The 27,792-nt window shown below is 38.9% G+C and overlaps 1 protein-coding gene across 1 annotated transcript in view; it reads right to left on the reverse strand.

Annotated features, from left to right (window-relative positions):
• Positions 1–27,581, reverse strand: part of Adam10 (ADAM metallopeptidase domain 10) — a 98,325-nt gene extending 70,744 nt beyond the window's left edge. The window contains exons 1-2 of the mRNA XM_075965316.1: positions 27,268–27,581; positions 1,170–1,320 (exon numbers count right to left, since the gene is read on the reverse strand). Coding sequence (XP_075821431.1) covers positions 1,170–1,320; positions 27,268–27,322 — 206 coding nt within the window. The 5' untranslated portion in view covers positions 27,323–27,581. The remainder of the gene's footprint in view (positions 1–1,169; positions 1,321–27,267) is intronic.
• Positions 27,582–27,792: the final 211 nt, after the last annotated feature.

Genomic DNA, 27,792 nt, shown 5'->3' on the forward strand with positions numbered 1-27,792 from the left:
AATATTAAAATAAACATGAAGGACATTTGAATGACTCTGTGGATAGAGGCAATTTCTGTGGAAGCCTGACAGCCTCATGCCTGAACCCCACATAAAGGCAGAAGGAGAGAAACAATGCCACAGAGTTGTCTTCTGACCACTGCATGTGCACTATGTTATGCATACACCCATATACACACACAACAACAACAATTTTTCAAGAAAATGCAAGTAAAACACTGAAAATAGAACAGTCATTTAATAATTAATTTTCTTTTTCTCCCTTAGTTCTCCTTTCTGTGTCCCGTCACAATTCGGTGAAACTTGAACAATATTAACAGGCAATCTGTCTACTGGTTGTTATTACAGAATTAATGCAATTGAGTTAATAAAAGATTAAGTAACTTATTCAATAGTAAATAATTAGTTACTTTATCTGTTGGTACCAGAAATGATACATTAAACACAAAACATACAAAAAGTGGAAAGACAAACACAAGATCTTTTATAAAGGTTAGTGTATGTTTAGAAAACATGGTGCTGATATGAATAGCTGGTATGAGTTAGCTAAAACATAGCTGACACCCAACATCTGAGGATCTATGAGTTGGCACAAAATGGCTGACTCAGATATCCAAGAACCCCAAAAGTAAACACTGATGCCATCTGTTTCATAACTATTTCTAGCAGAGTGCCACTTTTGTGTAATATATGGCCTTAAGATCACAGGTGAGTGCCTTCTCTCTCATCAGCCTGCCTGTGTCTGTCTGTCACCGTCCCTACCTCTGTGTGGTCTATGTGCATATGTGTGTCCCCTATGAGCCAACTCCTGCCTGAGTACTTGCCAGCATCTCGCTACCTAACCACGTGTATGTTAGTGAATAAAATGTGTCTTGCCTGTCTATGACTCCTCACATTTTCTGTAACCACCTAGCCTGTTACCCTCCATCCTTTATAAGCATCCGAGATTAGACCTCATATTCACAATTTTTGAATTGTAAATAGTTACATCCGACTTAAATATATAATAGGGCAATCCATTTCAAAAGACATTTTTAAATGTATATACCAAATTCCAGTGGAGGATGAAGTTTTAAACAGGAAGCTTTCCATTAGGAAAAAAAAAAGTTTCTTCCTTTAGCAGACTGAATCAAAAGACTTCAGACACTGTCAACAATAAATTTACTCACCTTCCATGGGCATGGAAATCTAGAAGTAAAAACTGGTCCTCATGTGAAACTGCTCGTTTGGCACGCTGGTGTTTTTGGTGTAATGAGTCCACGTTGTAAGATAATCCTTCATAATGTCTAATATATTTATTTAGAGGATTTCCATACTGACCTATAAAACAAGCAAACATGTAACAGTCTGTATTAGTATTATATTTTTGAAGACCTCTTCTCGTTCTAATTAGTCCTAATACATAATTTTCAAATATATATGAATAGTATATACCAACTGTTTTGTTAATCCTGATACTAGGATGAATCTCCCACTAACAACATTCTCACACACTTTTAAACTTATTATGAAGGTGACATTTGCCAGACCTGGTGGTACATACCTTCAATCCCAGTACTTGGGGGGCAGAGATAGGTGGACCTCTGTGAGTTTGAGGTCAGCCTGGTCTACAAACTGAGTTCCAAGACAGCCAGGGCTATGAAGAAAAAACCCTGTCTCAAAATAACCAAAACAAACAAAAAAAAAAAAAAAAAGAAAGAAACTTATTGTGGCATTAATCACACACAAAAGCTTTTGAATTTGCTGTAAGTTTGTCTTGGATATGCTTTATCAGGCTGAACAAAGTCACATTAATCACATTTTGTTGATAAAAAAATACCACCATAGAAGCCAATTTTGTCACCTGTTCCACTCAGTTTCTACTATGATTATCAGAGTAAAAGATAAGTGGAAAAATATTATGTCTTCAATTTTCAAGATAAATTTAAAAAAAATAGTAAAATTTCCCCCTTCAAGTTTTCTCAAAATTAACCAATGAAATCATCTTGTTCTAAAATTGTTTTGTGGAAGTATTTTAACGACAATTTCATTTTATAGTACATGGTAGGTAGTATAGAGCTTTAATGATAGCACTCAGGAGGCAGAGATAGATGTCTATGAGTTAGAAGTCAGCCTGGTCTACAAAACAAGCACCAGGACGGCCAGAACTACATAGTGAAACCCTGTCTCAAACAACAGCAAGTAGATTTTAAAAAGAGGAGGAGGAGGAGGAAGCAGAAGCAGCTAGTCCTGGTTGAACTTTATATGCATTCAGGACTATAAATGTTCTCTCAGTTCTGCCTCAAGAGGTAAGATCAACTCTGTTATATTCCACTTCTATCTCCACTCCTCATTGTTTCTAATTTATTCTTGGATCCATATGTTATTTTAAAGACTATTATTTAGTTTCCAAATGCTGAAGATTTTTCAACTATATTTTGATTATTTGATCTGTTGTTTTTGTGGTGCTGGGGATCAAGCCCAGAGCCTCATACATACTAGGCAAGCAGTACCACTGAGTACATCCCAGCACCTATTTTTGTTACTGACTTCTAGTTTAATTGTTATATAGCCAAAGAATACAGGTTATATGACATCCTTTCAAATACACTGAGATTTCTTTTATAACCCAGAATAAAATCTCTCCTGAAAAGTGTTACATGTACACTCAAATATAATCTTGCATAATCACATTAGAGCAAAACCACCAAAGAAACAAAATCAAAGGAGAAAAAATCGACCCAACTATGATGGAAACAAATATCTAAAAAAATTCAGAACAAATCAGAATCATTCTTTGATAACATTGAGAAATTCTTGTTACTTTCCGTTAGTACAATACTGTAATTACATAATAGAAGGTCTTGAATTTTCAAAGGAGTTTTTTTTTTAAGTATTTTGGGGGTTAAATGGCAAAATATACATAATTTACACTGAAGTGAGTCTAAAAAAAAAAAAGGAAAAAGGATATTGTTAAACTGTCAATATCCAGTGCTGACTAGGATGAAAAAAAAGACAAACTAAATTTAACAAAACGCCCTAACAATGAGAAACTGGACAAAGAAACATATGAGGTAAATTTTTGGGGGGGGGGGGGTGATTTTTTTTGAGACAGGGTTTCTCTGTGTAACCACCCTGGCTGTCCTGGAACTAGCTCTTGTAGACCGGGCTGGCCTCAAACTCACAGATCCACCTGCCTTTGCCTCCTGAGTGCTGGGATTAAAGATGTGAGCCACCACCACCCGGCTCAAATGAAGTAAGTTCTATCCTAAATGTCCACAACTTTTAAGAAGAAACTTAAGACAGCTGAGTTCAGTGAGGCCAACCATTTAAGACCTGTAGGACAGAGTTGCCAGAAGGAAGAGAGCTAAAATTTCTCAAGTTTTGATGAGTAATGATCTGAATATAAAGAATAAATTATCCCACCACAGTAAATAAGAACCACCAGAAGAATAATTCTTTTTATTTTTTAATTTTTGAGATATGCTATCTCTATGTAGCATCACATGTCCAGGAACTCACTATATAGACTAGGTTAGCTAGCCTTGAACTCACAGAGATCTGCCTGCCTCTGTCTCCTAATTGCTGAGATTACAAGTATATACTACTGTGCCCAGACAAAACACATCTAACACAGGTCTGATAAATATTCATTTTCATATTACCAAGAGAAGAAAGTCCTAAAAGTATATGAATCACTGGGGATAACCTTCAGAAAAGTAACTCCTTAGTAGTGGGGTACAAGTAGTCATGAACTAACAGATGTTCTAGATTTATCTTAACTAAGCTTAAATACGCATGGTCTTCCAAATTTAAATAACAAATTGGATTTAACTGATTCCAAGCAGTTTAACTGCCAGAAAAGTTTGAATGTGCTTAAAAGAAAGATACAATCAAACACCTCCAAATATAAAAATAAGAATGTTTGGCCGGGCAGTGGTGGCGCACGCCTTTAATCCCAGCACTCGGGAGGCAGAGGCAGGCGGATCTCTGGGAGTTCGAGGCCAACCTGGTCTAAAAGAGCTAGTTCTGGGACGGGCACCAAAGCTACAGAGAAACCCTGTCTCAAAAAAACCAAAAAAAAAAAAAAAAAGGCATAAAAATAAGAATGTTCTTTATCCAACAATTACCATGCATATAATGTGTATATGTGTGTGTGTATGTATTCTCACATAACTAAAATAAAAATCAGTCCTTAGTAACAGAGATGATGTTTGTAGATGAGGTTGTAAAAGCAGTTATTAAAAATAATCCCATTAAGTTAGGCAGTGGTGGCGAATGCCTTTGATTCCAATACTTGGGAGGCAGAGGCAGTCAAATCTCTGAGAGGCCTGCTTGGTCTACAGAGCGAATTCCAAGATAGTCAGGGTTACAGAGAAAACCCTGTCTCAACCCCCCCCCCACACACACTACTTAAACAAGAAAACAAATATTTTGGAGAGGGATAAAAAAAATATAACTCTAAGTCAACACTATGCCAAAAAGAATACATGTAAAAAAAAAAACTAGATAAAAGCAAATCATAGGCTAGTGGTTGAAAACTAGAGGTCAACAATGTTGAAATGAACTGTAGCAAGGAAACACCAAAAAATCCAGAGGAAAAGACACATGCCACACAGAGATACATGGGTAAGAATGAAGGCACAATTCTGTGTACAATCACAAAGTAGGAGTTTATGTTTAAAGTTCTGCCAAACTTACAGTCAGAGATCCTATAACCAGTTAAATGAAGGGTCTTGGAAGTCAAAACCAAGACTTGTTTGGATATCAAAGCTTCTAAGCTAATTCCAGACCTGTACTACTAAAAATGTAAGAAGACAACTTTCAGGCAGGAAAAACAAAAACAAAACAAACAAACAAAAAAAACAGGGAGATGGAGAGATGGTTCAGCCATTAAGAGGGTTTACTGCTCTTGCAGAGGACTTAAGTTCCCAGCATCCAAAAAGCAGCTAAGTCTGTAACTCCAGCTCCAGGGAAGCTAATACTCTCTTCTGGCCTCCAAGGGCACCAGACATGCACATTGTACACATGCAATCAAAATACCCATACACATAAACAAATAAAATTTAAAATTGTTTTTAAGTATTCATAATAAAAAGTACAGAATAAACACAACACAAATCACAGACAACTCAAAATATTCCAATTTGTTCTCTCAGAAATTTAAGTATCATCACTGTTCTAGTAATTTCTAGTAAACTATTAACCCACCTTTTAATAATCTGTTGTTCCTAAATATCTCCATTTTGAACAAGACAGAGTAAGAAATAGGCAAAAAATAAAAGATCAATTCCAGGTATGAAGAGACATTTGTAGAAAAACAACTTCAAGAAAATGCATCAGTTAACTAAGCCATTTTCAACAAAAGAACACTTCTATGATCCTCTGCTCACAACCAAGAACTTCTTAGAACACTGGTAGGTCTGACTCTGCATTTAAGACCAACATCTAAAAATGAAAACCTGGAAAACCTACTATTTACCATATAATCAGATAAATACATTAATTTTTTTTACTGTTTTGTTTTTGATTTTTGCTGTTGTTGATTTTGAGGGGGTTGTTTGTTTGTGACAGGGTCTCACTATGTGGTCTGCCTAGCGTGGAACTCGTTTTGTAGATCAGACTGGCTTTGAACACACAGAGAGGCATGCACCAAACACCCAGCAGCATAAACCCATTAACTCAACACTGAGATTAGAAATACACTTCTGTGCATGTATTAATCCTATGAAAATAAATACTTTTCCATGCACAGATTTTGCATTTCCTATGACAAGAGACCACATTATCTAAACTAGATAAACTAGACTAGAGTAAGGGTGCACCCTAGGGAATTGTTAATAGGGCAGATTCTGGAGCACCCTACAACATCTACTGACACTCCCAATAACCCAGTGTGGTAGGTAATCTTGAATGTTGCCTTGACTGGATTAAGAAACATGCAGAAGATCAGTAAAGAGCCTGTACTGTGTTTGTACAGATACTGTTAGATCATCAGGCCTCTGACATAATCAATGCTCTCAGCCACCGACAGAGTTGAAATGCTACTGTAAGGAGATGGAGCTATGCAAAGGTGGACCCTATTTTGAGGAAGTCACTCACTGGGGGAATGCCTTTCAAACACCTATTTAACTTGGCCCTACAACCTTCTATTACCTTTCCTTGTTTCCTGGCCACTATGAAGTGAGCAACTCTGTTTCATCAGAATGTTCGGTCTGCCTCACCACAGGCCCAGAAATAATGGCAGCACTGGCCCATGGATTGGAACCTCTGAAACTTTAAGCCAAAGGCAGCCATTTCTTCTTTAAGCTGATTTTCTCAGGCATCTGTCATAGCAACAGAAAGACATTGTCTAAGCCCAAAGTTGATTTCCAAAGTCATCCATATGCACATTCAGGCTTAGGAAGCACTGCAACTTGTCTTCATGAAAAAATTTCAGACTTCAGCCCAGGAGCTATTTCCCCTTTTATCTACAGAACTGCTTGAAGCATCAACAGGGCTAAGGACCACCAATGCTTCTAGGTAAAAGAACTGGTTAAAAAAATAATAATAATAATGCAAGAATACATAACCTATAACCCAAAAGCCAGTTTTCAGACAGTATGTTTTTAATACAGATAATTTACTTGTTTTTCTACCACTGCTTTTGTGCAACAGCTGAATAAACTTGTCATCCTAGCACTCAGGAGGCTGAGGCAAGTAGAGTTACAGAATGATACAGAAGTCATTAAAGACACTAAGTTTCTTAGTGCTGACTTAACTACAATGCATCCTTTTTTCTATTGCAGTAAGAACACTAACCTGAGACCAATAGATCTCTGTGCTAGTTAATCTTAGTGTCTTCCTAACTAGATTAACAAAGACTTAGAGATAGGGCAGGAGAGACTGTTCAGAGGTAAAAAGCACTGGCTGTTCTTCCAGAGGACTGGGGTTTGACTCCTAACACCCACATGGTGGTTCACAACTGTCTGTAACTTCAGTTCTAGGGGATCTGATGACCCTCTTCTGACCTCAAGATACCAGGTATCCATGTGGTACACAGATATACATGCAGGCAAATACACACACATAAGATGAACTTGCTTTTTTATTTAATTTAAAAAATAACTTTGAGAGCTGCCAAAGTGCTATTTCTGGGTGTGTCAAGGAGACTGTCGCGTGAGTCTGGGATGTGAGTGTGGAAGATAGACACTGACCCAATCAATGTGGGCAAACATCACCAAACTGCCAATTGTTCATAATCATTTTCTTCTTTTCTCTCTACGATGGCCTACCATGAGACTTCTCAGCCTCCATAACTAAAAGCCAAGTTCCTCTAATAAACTTCCCCTAATACAGCTAGGTCATCCAGATCCATTTATCTGTCTCTTATTGGTCTTATCTCTCTTGAGACTCTTAGGAGAGAACTTGTAAACACCATGATTATGCATGAAACTTCTGAAAATATTTTTCATTTTCTTTCCTGGCATTGTTTCTGTTTCTCATATTTAAATCTCTCCATCTACTATGACCTTATCTGTTTTTAACTTATTATACTACACTAATTAGGATTACCCCAAACCATTCACCAAACAAGAAACAAGGGCACTTTTACTTTTCTCTCAGCTTTAGTAAGAATACCGTTAGTTCATTGCATATTCATAAAATCATGCTAATGTTTTCCTTCCATTTCTATTTTAAAAATCTAGTATTTTAAAATTCACATCAAAATCTGGCTAGAAAACACACACCAAAAAAACCTTAAAGCTTCACATTTTACATCTTAAGAAGAAAAATTAAAATGCCCAAACTACAAAGGGCTATTTTATTTTTTCTAAGTACTTTAGTTGTAGGATTTTTTTTGTTTTGTTTTGCTTATTTTTAATGAACACTGACAGCTTATTATATATGGTGGGAGACTATCCTGATGAGGTAGTTTTTGCTTAATTAAATGCTTAATTGTGACAGGAAAGATGACTTAGTATATAAAGCTGCTTGCTAGCAAACCTGGCGACCTGAGTTCAATCCCTAGAACCCATGCAGTATAAAAAGAAAACCAACTCTCAAATGCTATCCTCTGACTTCGACACACACTATGGCAGGCTCATAACCCCATCCCACTCCCATTAAATAAATAAATAAATAAATAAATAAATAAATAAATGTAATTTAAAATAAATTTATAAATTAGCACTTGATTTAAAAATAGGTAAGTAAAATAAATGAAATGCTAAAGCAAGCTTGTTAACTTTACATCATGGTTACAGAAAAAAATAAAAACAACAACAAAAAAACTTTAGAGAACTTAAAGGAAAAAACATTTAAACACGATTTCAGAGGGTCGGCCTACCAAGGCAGAGATTGTGTGGTAAAACAAGGCAGCTCACATCATCGGCCAGGAAGCATGGTAGGATATTTGTACCCTGTGTGAAGATATAGTGGTTTAATAAAGAGTTGAACAGCCAATACCTAGGCAGAAGGTATAGGCAGGATTTCTGGGGAGAGAAAGGAAGAGGAGGAGGAATCGAGGGGCAGGAGAAGCCAGGAGACACAAAGAGGAAAAGGGAAAAAGAGCAAGATGGAGAGAGGTAAAAACACATGATAGAATATAGATTAATTTATATGGGTTAAGTTATAAGAGCTAATTAGGAACAAGCCTAAGCTATAGGCTGAGCTTTCATAATTAATAAGTCTCCATGTCACTATTTGGGAGCTAGCTGGTGGGGCAGAGAAAGATTCATTACAGCAGAGAAAATGTTTCTCTCTTTTTTTCCTTTGATTCCACCTAGGCCCTAACCTACTAGATCGTAGCACCTCCCATATTCAGAGCAGGGATGACCACCCCCATACACCCAGACTCCTAATCTGGGCATCAAGATGATAATCAAGGTTAACATCACAATAATAAGTTGAATGTAGCAATAATTAAAATTTATTGAGCACTTGTTATTTGCCAGGCTATGCACTGCTCTGAACTTTTCTATTTGATCCACCAAATGGATCTACTGATTAAAAACTATTAGGCACTTTAAAGAAACTGGTGGTTTAAGATATCTGTAACAAGTCCAAGGGTGCGGAACAAACTAGGAGCAACGTGAGGAAGGTAAGTGAGGTATCAATGAGCTCAAGACACAAAGCACATTTGATTATCTTCATAAAGTCAGGCACCATTCATGATGCTTCTGTGACTACAAAAAAACCAAAATAAAAAAAAAATCAGTGACATGGCCTTCAAAACTAACATCTACCTTTAAGATATATTTTTAAACCCACATATAATGAAATACTAAAGAGGAATGGAATGTACTTTTTATAGATCAAAAGTATGTGTATACCCTTGATTTCCACAGCTAGTAATTGAAATTGGCATGGTTTACTCCACAGGAACCTGAGCCAATCTCCGACCCCTGCACCACTTACCTCAGTCAGACATCACAGAATTGCCTGTTTCTACATGCAGAGTCTGGACTGACTCAACTGAGCTTGTTCTTATACTTTAGAAACTAGTCGGGAACTCAAAAGGTAAAGACAGAACACAGGTTATCATCAGGTCTCACCTGCCTCTATCTAAACAGAGCACAGCCTCCAGCCATCCTTGGCATAGCTCTCCAGATTTCCCCAATGCCAATGTGCCAACTGTCTAGTCCAATTCCTTGCCATCTGCTCTAGCCCTGATTCTTGTCACCTGTTATTCTTCCAGTTCAGGTTCAATCAGTCTATAGATGCCTTGGGACTAACAATACTATCCTTCCTATAATATCAACCTAATCAAGAACAATCATGAATCAGGCCAAGCAACACTGCACTCAAATAGAAATCTAAGACTTTGTGTTTCTTACAAATCATCTTGTAAATCCTCCTCAGAAAAACTGTTCCCATAGATACTGAAGTATTCCCCTATGTAATTGTATTCAATCTCTACACTTCTCATACAATACTATCTTCTTAGAATAAAATTCCACACTTTAAAACTGTAACAAACTCCAGTCAGGCAGTGGTAGCTCACGCCTTTAATCCCAGCTCTTGGGAGACAGAGACAGGCGGATTTCTGTGAGTTTGAGGCCAACCTGGTGACACAGAGAGATCCAGGACAGCCTGAGCTACAAAGAGAAACCCTGTCTTGAAAAAAAACCAACAAAACAAAACAAATAACAACAAAAAATAGTAACAATAAACCTCTCCACTTTTATCCTTATAATTCCCAGAAGCAAGCAGCATGTACCATAATTACCATCAAAATATGTTTAAATATTAAAAGTGCTGCCTTTCTAATGTCATCTTTGTCTCTCTGTGGTGCTGGGAACTTTTAACACAGGAACCTCATGATTGCTTCAGCCCTTCTAGTATCAAAAACTCAACCTAAAAACAATTAATAGAAAACCTTCCAAAAGATGTACACTAATGTCAAAACTTCATCAAGGAAAGCATGTCTGCTTGGCTCAGAACCTAAGTCTCCAGGGTAACTCTAATTACAGGTGCCTATAGCTATTCTTTACATACCTATAAAGAAAGAAAGAAATTTGCTGCAAAGAAATTTCAAACTCCAAAACCTCAAAATGTACCAAACACAGAAAGGTTCAAAAGTATCTCAACAGTCAAAACTATGACAAATAACTGACCTCTTTTTTTGGTTCTATTCCTACCCTTCTACCATCTACCCTTTACACAACAGAGCAATGCTATTCAAAAAAAGTGTAAGTATGTTAGCCTTCCAGACTTAAAGTCTAAGCTACAGCTTACGAAGCTGAGTGTGATCCTTGTAAGAGGCAGCATTCCCTCCACCCAACTCCTACCTATTCTCATCTTATCCTCCCCCACTTTTCCTTCGATGTGTAATATCTCTATTCATCACCTTTCTGTCATCCTGAGTTCTCTGACCACCCTAAGTAGACATTCCCATCACTCACACTATAATGTCCTACTCTGGTATTCCTTTTGAGTTCTAATGAACATGTACTACCAGCCTCCACCATTAGAATAGAGTCACAAGTTAAATAGGCACTTTGCTCACTGATGGATCCTCAGCACCTGGACAACAGTCAGGTATAGACATGGTGGTGTAGACCTTTAATCCCAGCTCTTGGGAAGCAGAGAAAAGAGGACTTCTATGGGTTTGAAGTCAACTTGGACTGCACAGTGAGTGTTGGCCAGCCAGGGAGATATAATAAAAGTCTATCTCTAAAAAAGAAAATAGTGATCAATAAACACCAATATAAATAATTAATGAACAAATGTATTCAAATGTTCCATGGAAAGGGAAACTATATTTTAGAGATTAAGAGTCATAAACTAATCACTCGAAAACATGTGATCCTATGAACCTAAGTATACATAACAAGCCTGGCAGTAGAATAAAATTTATTCAAAAAGAAAAAAAAAGAAAGAAAAAGAAAAAAACTTCTAGTCAGGTGGTGGCGGTGCACACCTTTAATCCTAGGACTTAGGAGGATCTCTGTGAGTTCGAGGCCAGCTTGGTCTACAAGAGCTAGTTCCAGGACAGGCTTCAAAACTACAGAGAAAATCTGCCTCAAAAAACAAAGAAAAAAAAAAGCTTCTACATCTATGTGCAAGATAAGGGAGGGATTATTTTACTGCTGTTGTGAATGTAGTTCAGGAAATTTCCATGCAAAATATCCATGTAACTTTCACAACTGTATGATGTATTTACTTCACTATGCCTCAGTTTTCCCATTTGAAAAAGGTATAAGATACCAGTACCTATACCTTAAAGTGACATTATATGTATTAAATATGTGTGTATAAAATGTTTAGAATGGTGTACAGCACAAACTACCTAAGAATATAATAAGTTATTATTAAAAACTACTGCTAGACATGGTGACAGATACCTATAATCCCAGCATTAAGAAAGCTAAGGGAGGAAGATAAGATAATTCTGTTTCAAAACAACATATTTATCCTTTTAGACTATTTTTTTTCAGTGAACTAATACATGCTTTAAAATGCTTTCAGGGACTGGAGAGATGCTCAGCAGTTGAGCACTGCTCTTTCAGAGAGAAGATCTAGATTAGATTCCAAGCACCTACATGGCAACTTACAAGTGTCTGTATCTCCACTACCAAGCAATCTGACACCTTCTGGCCTCCACAAGCATCAGACACACAAGGACTGCACACATACATGCCAGTAAAACACCTAAACACATAAAATATACTCAAATGGGAAGACATAGTTGTTTTTAAAAAGCAACTTAGTTCTTATAGAAACAATTCTAACTCACTCTACCTTTAATTAAAAGGGCATATAAAAGTACTTAATAAATAAAATGAATACTCAAGCAAAAATAGCAATCCTGTTCTATTTTAAAGTTGATTAGAGTATGACTGAAGCACAGCTCTGTGGTAAAGTGCTTAGCTAACATACTGAAGTCTTAGGTTTGATCCTGAGCACCACTCAAAATGTTAAGGGGGTCAATGAAAGAGAAAGGACAAACATGAATCTCCGGAGGCTTTTCCCCCACTACACACTCTCAGAAATTTGAGGAGTCTTACTAATTTGTAAAATGAAGAAATTACTGACTTTATGATTCATCTATTCACACAGCACATACATGCTGGATACACCTAGTAGAGTTTTGTGGCTTTACTTTAGATACTGAGAATACAAACATTAAAAAGTTACAATATATAGCTACTGATCTCCTGGAGCCTTATTCTCAGATGATGAACAATAAACAAAGCTATAAAAGTTATTAATGGAAGAAAGATATAGGAAAATGGTGGCTAGATAAGCCCAAGGAAGGAATTGATATTTTTATATAAGGTAACCTGGATGATTAACATAAAAAACAACTCAATAGAGAACAAACCCAATATGTGAATGTCCATACCACTACTGAACTACATACTCTGAAATCATTAAGATTTTATTGCTTTTTTCTTAAAGTTTCCAAAATAAAAGAGCGCTCATAATGGAGCCATATTCAGAAATACATGTTGCATGCAAAGGACCAGAAAGTACAAAGGCCCTCATACAGGAGCAAATATGGTTATAACAGAAATGAACAAGAGATGCAAAGGCACTCATACAGGTTTTTACAAACTTGACTTTTACTTACAATGATGAATTACTTGATAGGTGTATTATTGTCTATTCAATTGAGATGTTTTAATTGAGGTAAAATTCACACAGTAAAGTCTTGACTTTAGTCACTGTGAAGTACACAACCACTGGCGGGTTCTGACTGCTAAGCTGAAGAGAGACTGAGTGGGACGGATGCAGGGAGAACAATGGGTACATATAACAGTTACTGAAGAAAGATGACTTTAACCTAAATCAGGAGGGCAGTAGTAGTGAACTGGTGGCTGAAATCAACTACTTAGCAGTACAAAGCTTGTCTAGGCTACAGAGAAAGTAACTACTAACAAAGAAATTATGTCTTCCAAAAGCTTGCTTCTATTTTAACATGGAATTTATAGTTCACAATGAAAATCTTCCCCTGCCTTAAACTCTTTAAATACATCAAGCAGATCTGTACAAAATGAACAATCTCCTAAAGACTAGGAGTAAAACCAAAAAGCACAGAGCTAGAGTATCTTTTCACTACTGATGTACTACCAGACAGGGACCAATGAACAAGTTAGCAGGAAGGGCTCAGAGGACACCAACCACAGGCCAACGGTATAATGGCAAAAAACTTGTCTAACATCCAATCCACAGAGCCTAGGGGTTGATACTCAACATTGAAAAAGAAGTTAAAAAAAAAGAAAGAAAGAAAGTTGCCAACTCAAACTCCTTTTATCTCCAAACACAGAGAATATAACTGAAGGTGTTCCAGTGTAACCTAGAGTGCAGAACGAAATGTTCCTTATCTGAGGTCAGTGGAAAACGGCAGCTTCCAATGAAGGGCATTTCTAGACAACCCAAGTTTTTCCATGTGCCATATATCTTTCCACTTGAACTATTGCTAATTTCTCTCCACGGTTTAACATCTTAATCAGTTTCATTCTTATCAACATCTTCATCGGGGTGGCCACAAAGATGTCATAATCTCAGGACTATTTTACTACAGTACTACATCTACATTAAGTCACTCCGCTCTGGTTGTCAGGTAAGTTATCTTTCTCTTCTGCTACGTTATTTCACCTACACAAAAAGAGCATGCCAGCAGCATCTTGCCTTCTTTTCCTTTGCTGTGGATTTCAGAAACCTGACATTGTACAAATACACAATAAAATGCACACAGTGCCTAACACTTTACAGGCCCAGTGGAAATTTTGAATTCCCACTTTTAACACACACATACACTTGCCACCGCATCTGAGGAACTGAGTCCAACCACTGAGCCTCACAGGGTGGAAGGAGAGAACCATCTACCCTACAAGTCATTCTCTGATCGCCACACAACTGCCATGGCATGCACACAAATAAATGAATGTAAAAAAAATTTTTTTAAAACACCCTCTACCCCAATTACAGAAGTATACTGTGAAAAACACGTAAACTGTCTCTCACAGCCAAGAGAGTCTCTCTTTGATCAACCTTTTGAAGCTGAGTATGCTAGGGTCCTGGGTCCAATCAAAGCACTGCAAAACATTATGAAAATAAGTAAATCAAGAGTGACAGTGCACACCTGTAATCCCAGCTATTAGCCTACAGATGATGGGTTAATAGCATCACTTTTGGACTAAAAAGCAACATTACTTAAACATTTTTCCCTATCTATAATCCATTTTTTAAAAAAGTGATTTATATAGGCAATTAGTGCTATGAATTTTTCCTCTTAACACTGCTTTTATAGCATCCCATAGGTTAGGATTCTGGGAAGTCTTTAATTTATTTCTTCCTTGACCCAGAGGTTATAAAATTGAGCATTGTTCAATTTCCATGCGTTTGTAGACTTTCTGCAACTAGTTGTTGTTGTTGTTATTGTTGAATTCTAACTTTAAGCCATGATGATCTGATAAGATACAGGGGGTTACTCCAATTTTTTTGTATCTGTTGAGGTTTGCTTTGTTAGCGAGTATGTGGTCAATTTTAGAAAAGGTTCCATGCTGAGAAGAAGAAATATTCTTTTGTGTTTGTATGAAACATTCTATAGCTGTCTGTTAAGTCCATTTGAGTCATGACATCTGTTAATTCTCTTACTTTTCTGTTAAGTTTCTATCTGGCAAACCTGTCCACTGGGGAGAGTGGGATGGTGAAATCTCCCACTATTAACGTGTGGGGTTTGATGTGCAATTTAAGCTTTAATAATGTTTCTTTTACATATGTGGGTGCGCTTGTATTTGGAACATACATGTTCAGGGCTGAGATTCCATCTTGATGGATTTTTCCTGTGATGAGCATGAAGTGTCCTTCTCCATATCTTTTGACTGATTTTAGTTTGAAGCCTATTTTTGTTAGATATTAGGATAGCTACACTCACTTGTTTCTTAGGTCCATTTGATTCGAAAATCTTTTCCCAACCCTTTACTCTGACGTAATGTCTGTCTTTGAGGTTGAGGTGATTATACAATCTTAAGAATGACAGCCGGGAAGTGGAGGTGTATTGCCTTTAATCCCAGCACTCAGGAGGCAGAGGTAGGGGATCTTTATGAGTTTGAGGTCAGCTTGTTCTGCAGAGAGTTCTATGACAGTCAAGGCTACACTGAGAACCTTGTTGCAAGAAAGGAAGGAAGGAAGGGAGAGAGGGAGGGAAACGGAGAAAGAGAGAGAAGGAGGAAGGGACAAAGGGAGGAGAGGGAGGGAGAAGAAAATTTACAAAAATATTAACATAATGAATCTTCTACTTAACAGAAAACCCAATTACAACACATGAAAAGGTAAATAAAGGACAAACTAAAATTGGCACATCTCTAATGCCTCCAAAGAATTACCTGCAATCAAGTTATTTCCAACACTTCACTTACATTAACTTCAAATTCTGATACTGCATTTATTAAGTTACTGTCTCACTGCTGTGGCCTGGCAGTCTAGCCCACCAAGGAGAGGAAGATGTGGTGCAGGAAGCTCACACAGATGGTCACATGACATCCATAGCCTGGAAGCAGAGAGGAAATCTAGAGCTCAGTCTCCTTTCTGGTCTTTTGTTTTGTTTACAATCAGGCCAGAACCCCAATCCATAGGATGGCACCACCCACATTCAGGGTTGCTCTTCCAACCTCTGCTAAACCTCTTTGGAAATACCCTCAGATACCCTCAGAGTTGTGTGCGTGTCCCAGGTGATTACAATTAGTCAAGTTGGCAATTAAGGTCAATAACGTAATTTCAAGAACATTTTCCAACATAAAAACAGATTTTCTTTCTTTTCAAACCTTCAACTGTACCTCAAGGAACATCCTTGACCAATGTTCTTCATGCTGATATATATTCACTCTGAGAAATACTACACAGCACTTACAAAACTGCTCTCTTGTATAACAAAAGTAGACTTCTAGGAACTGTGTTCTATATTCCAGCAATATAACAAAGCACTCTAAGGCACTTAGTCAAACCATTTCTACACTATGACTTCAAATTGAAAACAGTATCCATTTCTTCACCAGAAACAGTCAAATAATCTAGAATCAACTATCTACACCTCACAGTTACAAGTGAAAGTTCAAGATAATAGAGTACATTTATATTAAAAGCATATTTCAACACATCCATTATTAAATAAGTTGGACTCTTATAAATAAAACAATAAAGCCAGCCGGACCAGAAGTAAAACTAAGTAACCCTTTCACAAATTACAACCTGAATCAATCAATCACTCAGGGCACAGAACATGAATGATTAAAATCCACTGATTATTCCATTTCTATCATTCACTTAAGAAATAAAGTTTCAAAATTCCAAAATGGAACCATGTACATCATTTAGATTTTTATGCTTATATCTGAAAATAGTTCATATACTTTCAAATAAATACCACCAGTACAGATGGTAATCTACATAAAGACTGTAGTTTTCAACCCACATACATTATTCTCCCACATAGACACAAGAAGTTCCAGCCACCATTTCCATTGTTGCTGTCCATCTACCTGGCATTTCACTCTAAACCCATACCCAATGCCTCACTTTCCACCCATGTCACACCTGGCTGGGAAGTACTGTTCTATTGCTTATTCTACACATGAAGGATAAAGACTCTCTGGATTACTAAGGGATTTGTACTACCGTATGGGCAAAATAAGATTCTACAGGTCACCAGGGAAATTAAACATATTGAACAAAATAAAGTTAAAATATGTAAGTAAAAATAATTTCCAAACCAATTTGTAAGTACAAATAACTATCTACTTCCAAGGCTGGCAGCCAAATAGTTCCAGATTAAATACCTAATCCTTATTACTGTTCACCTGGAATTCTGATAATATATTGTATTAATTGAAGAGGGTACTTTCTAATATATTACAAGAATATTTAATTTTAACAAAAATCATTATGATATTTATCTTCCTATTTGAAGCTATTTCTATAATTCAAGGGCTGCGTCACCAGACTACAACCTTGCTTAATGAAAACAGCTATGTAACATGCATTCAGGAATCTAGTCTACTCACTAAGCAATATTGTTAACAATTCTGTGTTTTTCTGAACTGTTTAAATATTTTGTGTATTATGTGTATGTGTATATGTATATGGGGTGTGTGTGAATGTAAATTTGCCACGGTGGATATTCGAGGACAACTTTTGGGAGCTGGTTACCTCTTTTCGCTGTGGATTCCAGAGCATAGCTTGTCAGGCTTTTTAAAAAAAAAAAATGAAAAATGAAAACAAAAACCTGCCAGACTATTCATCAGCTATAATTCTGTAGTTTAAATAAAACATTTATTATAAATCTTGATGTGAGCTAGGCTTTGTGCTAGGTTCTAAAACACATAAACTAAGAATAAAATCACAGGAATGGGTAGATTGTTCAGTTGATAAAGTGTTGGCCACACTAACATAAGAACTCCAGAATACATGTAAAAAGCCTGATGTGGTGGCACATGCTTGTAAACTTAGTGTTGCAGAGGTGGAGACAAGCAAACCCCTGAGATTCATTGGCTGGATAGCCAGCCTAGACTATAATCAGTAATCCCCAAATCCCAGTGAGCGTTTAGACACAAACACATACCTAGATTCTACATATGACAGAATACATTCAATATGTATCTGAGTCTGGCTATTTGTTTAATATGACAATCTCTAGTTGTATAAATAGTATAAATACAACCATTTGCCTAAAATTTAAAGAAAATCTATTTTCCCCAACTTATTTCTGGAGTAGAAAGTTTACAGTCCAAACTTTCTTTAATCAAACTACTCTTTTATCAAGAGTACTAAGCACAGTCTCAAATTCTAGAAGCTAATTCTAACAAGATAAATTAACAACAAAAATGGAGGATAGAGAGACAGTTCAGAAATAGGTCAGCAGTTAAAAGCACTAGCAGCTCTTACAGAAGACCTGGGTTCAGTTCTCAACACCCACCAGACGGCCTACAACCATCTATAATTCCAGTCACAGAAGATCAGATGCCTTCTTCTGACCTTCACAGGCACCAGACACACACATGGTGCACATACACACATACAGGCAAAACACTCACATATAAAATAAAAATAAACCACTTTTTAAAATCTTCAAAGCTGATCTCTCCCCTCTGCCCTGAATTCACTAGACTCCTACCATTCAACTCTCTAGAACATTACTTCCCAAAATACCAGTCACAGAAAATTGAAGAGCAGTGCAAACTTTTAAGCAGTCCCAGGAAGAATGATGGTATCAAGCCCCAGACTGACACTCTCCCCCACCTTCTATCTAAAATCAAAACCTCAAGACAATTTCAACTTCAAAGACTAAGATCCTCAAAAGGCTTACAAAGCCACTCTCCAATGTAAAATCTCCTAAGATCTCAACTTAACACTAAGTCCTCAGTACTTTTTGTTAGCTTAACATTAAACATTTGCCAAGTTTTACCAGTGCTATTTCAAGTGTGTGTGTGTGTGTGTGTGTGTGTGTGTGTGTGTGTGTGTGTGTGTATGTGTGTGTCTGTTTTGGGGCGCAATACATGAGAATGTCAGAGGACAACTTATGGGAGTTGGTTCATTCCTTCTACCATGTAAGTTCTAGGGATCAAACTCAGGCTGTCGGGTTTAGTAGCAAGTGCCTTTACCTGCTGAGCCACCTTGCCAGCCCTCATAACTTTTTAAATCTGTATTTTTACAATGACTACTCTAACCTGAAACTAGGTCACACAATTCATCAACAGCTCACTTACTCCTAATTGTATCACATCCCAATCACTAAACAAGGATACTCATTTCACTCCATAGGATTCTGCCTCCTAGTAATAGCCCAGAATATGAACAATACAAGTCCAGGTCATTACCGCCCAGTTAGCAAGGGCCTTCCTGCCATTTAAAACTCAAAGATCAGATTATTTTCCCAACTAGTCTTTGAAATGGTAAGTTCACAATTTGCATATAACCAAGTGTACCAGGCAATCTGGAATCAAAGAGATTAATTCCAACATGTTAAATTAACAAAATCAAAGACAATTGTTTTTGTTTCTCAAACCTAATTCCTAAATCTACGTGCATCATCATTCTCTTTTACTTCACAAACTGCCCCAGCTTGCAGAATGACATCTCTACAGTTCATCAAATTCCACCACTTCACTTGCAACTACAATACATAATTGGAACTGTATATTTACATCCTGGCATTTTATCCACTTTGATAAATTTAGTATTTCTTACTTTTCTTCTCATTCAAACTGCTGCTTCACAACTCTAGATACACAACAATCCCTGGTTCTTACTGGACATCTTGCTCATTATTTTGTTGGAACTGTAGTAAGCTCAGGATGAATTCTTTTGGTGGCAAAGGAAGAGCACATTATCTGAGACTGTTCTCATATGCATTTCTGCAACCTACTTAGATCAGAACTATAGCAACAATTACTAACTCAAGACCTTCTCACTGCTGAAAAATAACATTTCTGTCCATGTAGGAATCCAACTGATAGGAATTACTGCAGCTTCCCCACTCCTCACTGACATTGCTTCTTTGTCTCCAGTATAAAAACTGACAACTAGGGCGTGTGGGTGGGGAACAGGGATATGGCTCTGTGAGTGAGAGCGCCTGTTAAAACATGAGGACCTGAGTTTAAATCTCCAGCAGACAAATAGAAATCTGGGTGTGGATATTCACACCTGTAATTCCTCTATTAGTGGGTACAGAGAGGCAAACTCCAGCAGCAGCTCTGTCACCAGTCAACCTAGCTAAAAAGACAAACTTCTGCTTCAGTGAGAGAACCTGTTCCAGGGAATAAGGTGGAACAAAATACAGGATGGCACCTGGGGTCTTTCTTTGGCCTCTGCAAGGTGCTTATACCAACACAGTCACACAGATACAATACATATAGTAAATAAATAAATGAACAAATAAAATAACCCTTTAAAAACACTGGCATCTGGACTAGTCAGCATTACCACTGCTAGATTGTTTTTAAGAACAAGCCAACTTTGTATAAGTATGGTCTGAGTACAACTTGCAGGAGTCAGTTCTTTCCCCTGAGTGGATTCTGGGGATCTGACTCAAGTTCTCAAGACTTGAAGGCAGAAACCTTTATCCATCTGAACCATCTTGCTGGCCACAAGCCAACTTTTTAGAATTTCCTGGAAGTATTACCAAGTAATAAATAAACTCTTCCTTAAACAACAACAACAACAAAAATTAAACCTTGAGGCTCTACCGAACCTTGTCACACTGAGCTGCCTACATGGAAAGCAGACCAAATACCAATCAACTGCTACTATCTGAAGTGTCTGCCTCCGTAATCTGACCTTGGGGCTCCAACTTGAAGCCACCATATACTTCTCTGTCCACAGGCTTTCCTAGTTTACAATTTTTCTCCCCAGTTAGTAGTCACATGGCCTCTCAGGGAAAGGCATCAGTTGAGATAGCCAGTAAGTACCTCTGTTTTGCTCCCCAAGAGTTCCCATATATGCAAGCTATATTGTTGGGATTCACACAGGTTTAAACTAGACTACTGAAAAACTATATCCCACAAGATTGAATATACCTGTAAGTTCCAGTGCTATAGTACCAAGTGATTACTTGAATTCAAGAATTTTAAGATAGCTTGGGTAACACAGCGATTATGTGCTACGTATATCACAAAAAAGAAGAAAAAAAAACAAACAAAAACACCAACTTCATGTGGCTGGACAGATGGCTCAATGGCTAAGAGCACTGGCTGCTCTTTCAGGGGACCCAGGTTCATTTTCCAGCACCCACGTGGTGGCTCACAACTGTATGTAACTCCAGCTCTAGGGGATCTGACATCTTCATAACAAAGCATATAAAATAAGTTAAATAATTTATTATTAAAAAACCACCAACTTTAGCAAAATTTTTCTAAACATTGTAATTAAAAGACTGGGCTGTAGATGCAGCTCAATGGGAGAACATTAGTAATAACCTGGGTTCAGTCTCCAACATCAAAGAGAAAAAAAAAAGAGAAGGGGCAAAGAGTTAACTTCACCTGGACCTACTACAATCCTAGCTACTATTGAGAAAGATTACAAATTCAAGGCTTGTCTGGTCTACAGACTGAGTTCAAGGCCACCCTGAACAAGTTAATGAGACCTTGTCTCAAAATTAATCATAAGGGCCAATGAAATTGGCTCAGAAGCTAAAGCCTAACAATCTGAGCTCAAGTCCCAGAACCCACTAAGTAGGCAACAACTTCCAAATGTTCTCCTCTGACCCCGTAAGTGTGCTGTGACAGGTACATGCAAGTAAGTATGTGCACATGTGTACACATACCACACAAAGTAAATAATTAAATAAATAACTTTTTAAAGTTCAAGCATTAAAAAGGGTTAGGGACATAATGCTTAGTAGTCAAATGCTTTCCTAGTGGGGGCCAAGTTGTTCAATACTCAATACTGAGAAAAAGGGGTAAAAAGGGGAAAAAAAGAAGAAATTTAAGACAAATTAAAAAATCAAAACTAGAACAGAGTCCTATAGCACAGGTCTAACAGTAAATAAATTTAAAAAAATATGAAAGTTTCTAACATTCAGCTTTTACTGAGTTTACGTACAGAAAACATATTTTCTCAATTTGCAGTTTATATTACTGCAGGGAATATTATAATAAACATTTTAAACTATGTGTTTCCTAACTAACACATTTGTACCATATCCTAATTGTTGAGAAACTAAACAAAGCAACCTCAGTACTAAACTCTACAAAACCAAAACATACATTAAAAAATAAATAAAGCTACGAAAGGTCATTTACTTTATTCCATAGAAAAGTCAGAATTTCCACTTTGTATGAAAGTGGTAAATATGTCTACTCAGTTTTCTCATAGGGGAAAAAGAAGCTAATTTAAGATGATAATCTGGTTAGATATGGCAACACACCTCTAATCCCAAAACTCCATAGGCAGAGGTAGAGACAAGAGGATTAAGGGTTCCAGGCCCCTCTGGACTATACGGTGATTCAAGGCCAGATTAGACTTCACAGTAAGGTCATGCCTATCTTCTACTCCCCATCCCCTGAAAATAACATCCTCAAATTTCACAAGGAAACCTAATCAAAAGGCTATATGATTAAAACTACATATAATACCAAAAAGCATAATCAATTACAATAAATTCAAAGGAATAGTAAACACGTCATTTCAATAATTTCTGGGAAAATAAACAGAAACTACAAGAAAGTCCCTGTCCTAATCATTTTTCCCATTTAAGAAAAGACTGAATTTGATTTGTTTTGGACAATAAACACTGATGCATTTTAGAAAGCTATTATCTAGGGGCTGAAGAGATGGCTTAGCAGTTCAGCGTAGTGGCTGCTCTTCCAAAGAATTCAAGTTTAATTCCCAGCATCAGCACAATAGCTCACAACTGTCTGTAACTCCAGTTCTTGAGGAATCTAACGCCCCCTTCTGGTCTTGGAAGGCACCAAGCACACAAGTGGTACATAGGCAAAACACCCATATACAAAAAAATAAATCTATTTTTAAAAAGAGTTTTCTTCTTTAATTTTCAATTAAAATTTAAAAAGCAGAAAGGGGGGTAATTTGTGTTCTTTTGGGGTTTTTTTTGTTTGTTTGTTTGTTTGATTGTTTGAAACAGGGTTTTGTTAGGTAGCTCTGGCTGTCCCAGGACTATGTAAACAAGGCTAGATTTAACTCACAGAGATCCACCTGCCTCCACCTCTGAAGTGCTGGGACTAAAGATATATAGTCTGGCATGGTGAAATTCACCTGTAATCCCAACACTGAGTAAAATGAGGCAGGAGACTATAACTTTGAGAACAGTGTGGGCCACACAGTATAACCCTGTTCCAAGAAGGAAAAGAAGGAAAAGAAAAAACAAAACAAAAAAAAAAAACAAAAGGCAGGTATTAAGGTACAGAGAACAGTAGGTTAAAACTTTAGCCACTGAGATTTCTATCTAGTCTTAGGTAAGCCAGACCTGATGGTACAGACCTATAATCCCACCTACTCAGAAGGATCCCAAGCTCAGACCAAACTTAGTGAGACTCTGCCTAAAACAAAAGGAGGAGGGGCAGGGGAGACTGGGTATGCAGTTCACTGGTAGAGTACTTGCCCAGCATTTGGGGGATGGGGGGCAAGTTACCCAATCCTCAGTACCCAAAACAAAAGCCACTGGTTTATGTTTGAATATTTCACCACTTAGCAGACACTAGAAATAGTATCCCTTCAAGCCTACATTTGTTTAACTTTCATAAATGTTTAAAGGAGAAACTCCTAAACAGTATTCAATATATGATGAACATCAGAGAAATGTCCTTTGCGTTCCCCCATCCAACCCTTCAGGTTAAAGTCTTCCGGAAAAAGAGATCCAATAATACAGTATATGAAGGTCTGAAGAAAGTTATTAAAAGCACACTGGGAAATAAAAAGGAGTGCCTACTATGCCCATTCCCTTCAACCCGGCCAACAGAGGTCCTGTACACAGAGATGAGAGAGGCACTGCTAATATTGGGAATGACTTGAAACTGGTCTTGTTTGGGTGACAGAGTGTGTTGGACTCTCAAACTCTAGTTTAAAAGATAAAAAGTCAAAGTTCTTAGAGGCAAAGATTGAAAGACTATCTTTCTATACTCCCACTTGCTGGCAGAAGAAAGTTCAAGCTTAAGCACTGATACTTTAAATTCTTTAGGCTAAGTGTTCATAAAGTTTGTTTCTGTAGAACATGTATCATACAAAGCAAAGCATTTATACCAGATTTTTAAATTAAAACATACATACATACACACACCCAAAGTTCATTACATGGGTGACTTCATCAAGCCAAACATTACAGGATTAACTTCTTGCTATAAATAACACTTTCTGAGTTCTCAAGAACACAAAATAATTTTTCTTTCTTTTTGTTTTTTGTTTTTTGATTCTCTGTGTAACCCTGGCTGGTCTACTCACTCTGTAGACCAGGCTGGCCTTGAACTCAGGGATCTGCCTGTCTCTGTCTCCCAAGTGCTGGGATTAAAGGTGTGCGCCACCACGACCCACAAAATAATTTTTCAAAAGAAGGTAAAGATTTTAAATTTCCCATTCTTGTGTGCAGTAACAGTCAGTGATGCATAAAGGCCTGCACCTGTAGTTCTAGCTACTATGAAGGCAGGAGGATCACTTGGGCCTAGGAATTACAGCATAGCAACATCTGTTTCTCAAAAAAAAAAAAAAAAAAAAAATCACATAGGTTAATCAGAATAATACCAGTGCATTCCTAACCAGTCTCCAAATAACTTTAATTTATTTCATTTTATTATTATTGTGTATGGTGTACATGTGTGAATGTGGGCACAGGGAACTATGGCATGCATGTGGAGGTCAGAGGACAATCTTCTAGGAGTTGGCTCTCTCCTTCAATCAAAGGATAGGGGCTGGACTCAGGTAGTGAGACTTTCAAAGCAAACGCTCCCATCTACTGAGCCATCTTGCAAGGACACAAATAACTTTTTAGACGCATTTTGTATATATGTTTTAACACTTCCATACAGACATTTTATAAACTAAAAATACCATAGTATCTTTCTACAAATACAACATAGGGCAGGACAACTGCTAATACAGAAAGGGAAACTAGGAAAGTTTGTTTTATTTTTTTAAACATTTTATTATCTCCTTCCAGCTTCCCATCCCTCACATAAGTGGAGTAAGAAAAACTTCACACACAACAGTGATAAACAGACAAGATGAAAGCAACCCACAGAGTTCAGTTGCACTTAAACATGATTCACACCTTAAAACTCTCTGTACTGCTACAGCCTACCTAACCATACAGTCAACTTTCCCATGCACTAAAGCCAACACCTACTCAGCCTGAATGCACAGTAGCCTACAAAGCATCACAAAAACATACAAACTTAGCTACACTTGGCTCAGATAAAAACAACATAGAGTACAATAAGTTAAAAATAAATGCAGGAGAGCTTTTGTTTTTGTTTTGCCTTCAAGTGGGAGTCTGAACCCAAAGCCTTGCATGGCCCTGCTACTCAAAAACACAAGTTATACAATCTTGGTATCAATACGTAAGTGAAACTTTGGTGTTGTTACGTTTTTTTAAGTTTTCAACACAAGCACAATGAAAAGTGGTCTTTGAACCAACGCTTAGTGGGGTACCAAGCTTAGTGGAGTAAGACACTCCAGAGTTCTGAATAAAAGTCTTTACCCACAATGATTACACTGTCAATTTACTTTCCCCCCCAGAGAGCCTACACTGGTTTGTTTTCCTTAATAAAAGGCATTTTATATCACTACTTATCAGTCAAAGTGTCTCGTGTTTGTCTAACTTTTTATTACCTCACAGAGAACAGTGTCTAATTCCTGGCCATAATCACAAAAAGTGAAAAACACCCAGCCAGGGCTGCAAACAGTGTTTCGACAAGAAATACAAATGTTAAAGAAACTCCTTACAGACAGTTTGAGCCTGGTTCTTTAAAAGAAGGAGGAGAGAGAGAAAGAAAAAGAAAGAAAGAAGGAAGGAAGGAAGGAAGGAAGGAAGGAAGGAAGGAAGGAAGGAAGGAAGGAAGGAGAGAGAGAAAAAAGAGAGCATCTACTAGTGGCTATCATCTAAAATGTGTACCTAATAAATGAATAGTACAAACGACAGCAGAAGTCTGAATACACAAAACCAACTTCAGAGTAAGCAGAAAGCAGGACAGAACTAGGTTGGGCCCTGAGCTTCTAAGTCAACGAGACAAAGGGAAGAACACGAACAATACACTACAGAAAACACTAGGATATTTTTTAAAATTATCAAATTAGGCTGCAGACAAACATCCCAAGCACTCTTGCATGTTATGGTTTGGGGTTTTTGTTGTTGTTGTTTTAAATTCCATGCTTTTAAGTTAAACTCGATCAGGATACCTCGATGGCAAGTCAGCTTACCTAAAGTAAAGCACTTTCTCAAAAACAAAACAATAATGTCTGTCCTAGGAAACACTGGGAAGGCAAAGTCTCTCAAACTCCAAACATCAAGAAACTGCCTACTTTAAGCAACTGTGAACTCCAATTTGCTAGGGGAGAGAGCACCATTTGACAATCCCCTAACTACGCGATAAGTCTGCTCCACCTGAGTTGAAGGAAACTCCGCAAGTTGGGTCGCCCAGGAAATGTAGCTCTTGCTTCTCTAAGGGACTCAAACAGACGGCTGGAGGGAAGAGCATTCTAAAACGGCTTGCCGCTCTCCTAAGTCAACTAAAGCCTTGCCCCAGGGCGACAGAGGAGACGCACACACTCCGGTAGAGGTGACACACACAGACACTCACACTCCGGCGCGCTGGCCGCAAACACTCCGAACCGAGCGCGATGGGGAGGGAAGTTGCCCGAGCTGGACACGCACACCGGCGCCCGACACCCAGCCCGGCTCCGGATCGCCGCGCTCGCTCGCTCCCTCTCGCCCGCTTCCAGAACAATGCACGCGCCGCGCTCCCAACCTCGCAAGTTGCTGCGAGTCTGCGCGGACCCCAGGGCTCGGACCCGGGCAGGGCTGAGGTGGCTGCGGGAGTGTGCGAGGGCGGCTGGCCTGGGCTCCGCGGCTCCCGGGAAAGCGGAGCGAGAAGCTGGGCTGGTAGGGCCGCCCGGCCGTGGGGGCGGGGAAGGCCTGGCCCGGGGCTCCGCAGCCTGCTCGGGCCGCCGCCGGCGGGAGCGCGGTCGGGACTCGCGGGGGACAATAGCGCGCGGGGAGCGCGGCTCGGGGTCGGCTGAGGCAAGCTGAGAGAGCTGACAGAAGCCGAGGAGACCTGACACGCGCGCGCGGTCCGGCTCCGCGACGCTGCGCTCGGCCGGGCCGCCGCTCCGCCGCCGCCCGGGGTCGTGTCTCACCTCCCAGCCCCGCCGCCCAGGAGAGGAGAAGAATTAACACTGTCGGCAACACCATCTTCCGCGGCCGCCGCCTCCTCACGGGTTAACCGCGGTGCATCGATCCTGAGGGAGCCGCGACCGGCGCTGGGTCCCGACGAGCCTTCCTCGGCAGCTGCACCGGCGAAGCGCCTCCCTCTCGCTCCACTTCAGGGGCCCAGCCGCGCGCCCCGCTCCGCCAAAACAGGGCCCTCCCTCCCCCTCGGCCTCTTCCTTCCTCCCTTCCCCGCTTCCCTGCCCTCGCTCTTCGCCTGGTCTCTGCCCCTTCCCTGAGCCGCGGCTCTCCGCCTCCTTCCTCGCCACGTGACGCGCCGGCACCCAATGCGCTCGCCAGGCCGCGCCCCTGCCTCCCGCCCCGCCCGACTCCCCCAGGCAACCCGGGAGAACGCGCATGCGTGCCGAGGCGGGCGCCCCGGCCGCTAGGCCCCGCCGCTGCTTCCTGTCCGCTGGCGGAGAGCAGGGATTGGCCTGGTGGGGCGGGGCGTCCCG

The sequence above is a fragment of the Microtus pennsylvanicus genome, chromosome 3 (genome assembly GCF_037038515.1).
Source record: "Microtus pennsylvanicus isolate mMicPen1 chromosome 3, mMicPen1.hap1, whole genome shotgun sequence".
Classification (NCBI taxonomy): domain Eukaryota; kingdom Metazoa; phylum Chordata; class Mammalia; order Rodentia; family Cricetidae; genus Microtus; species Microtus pennsylvanicus.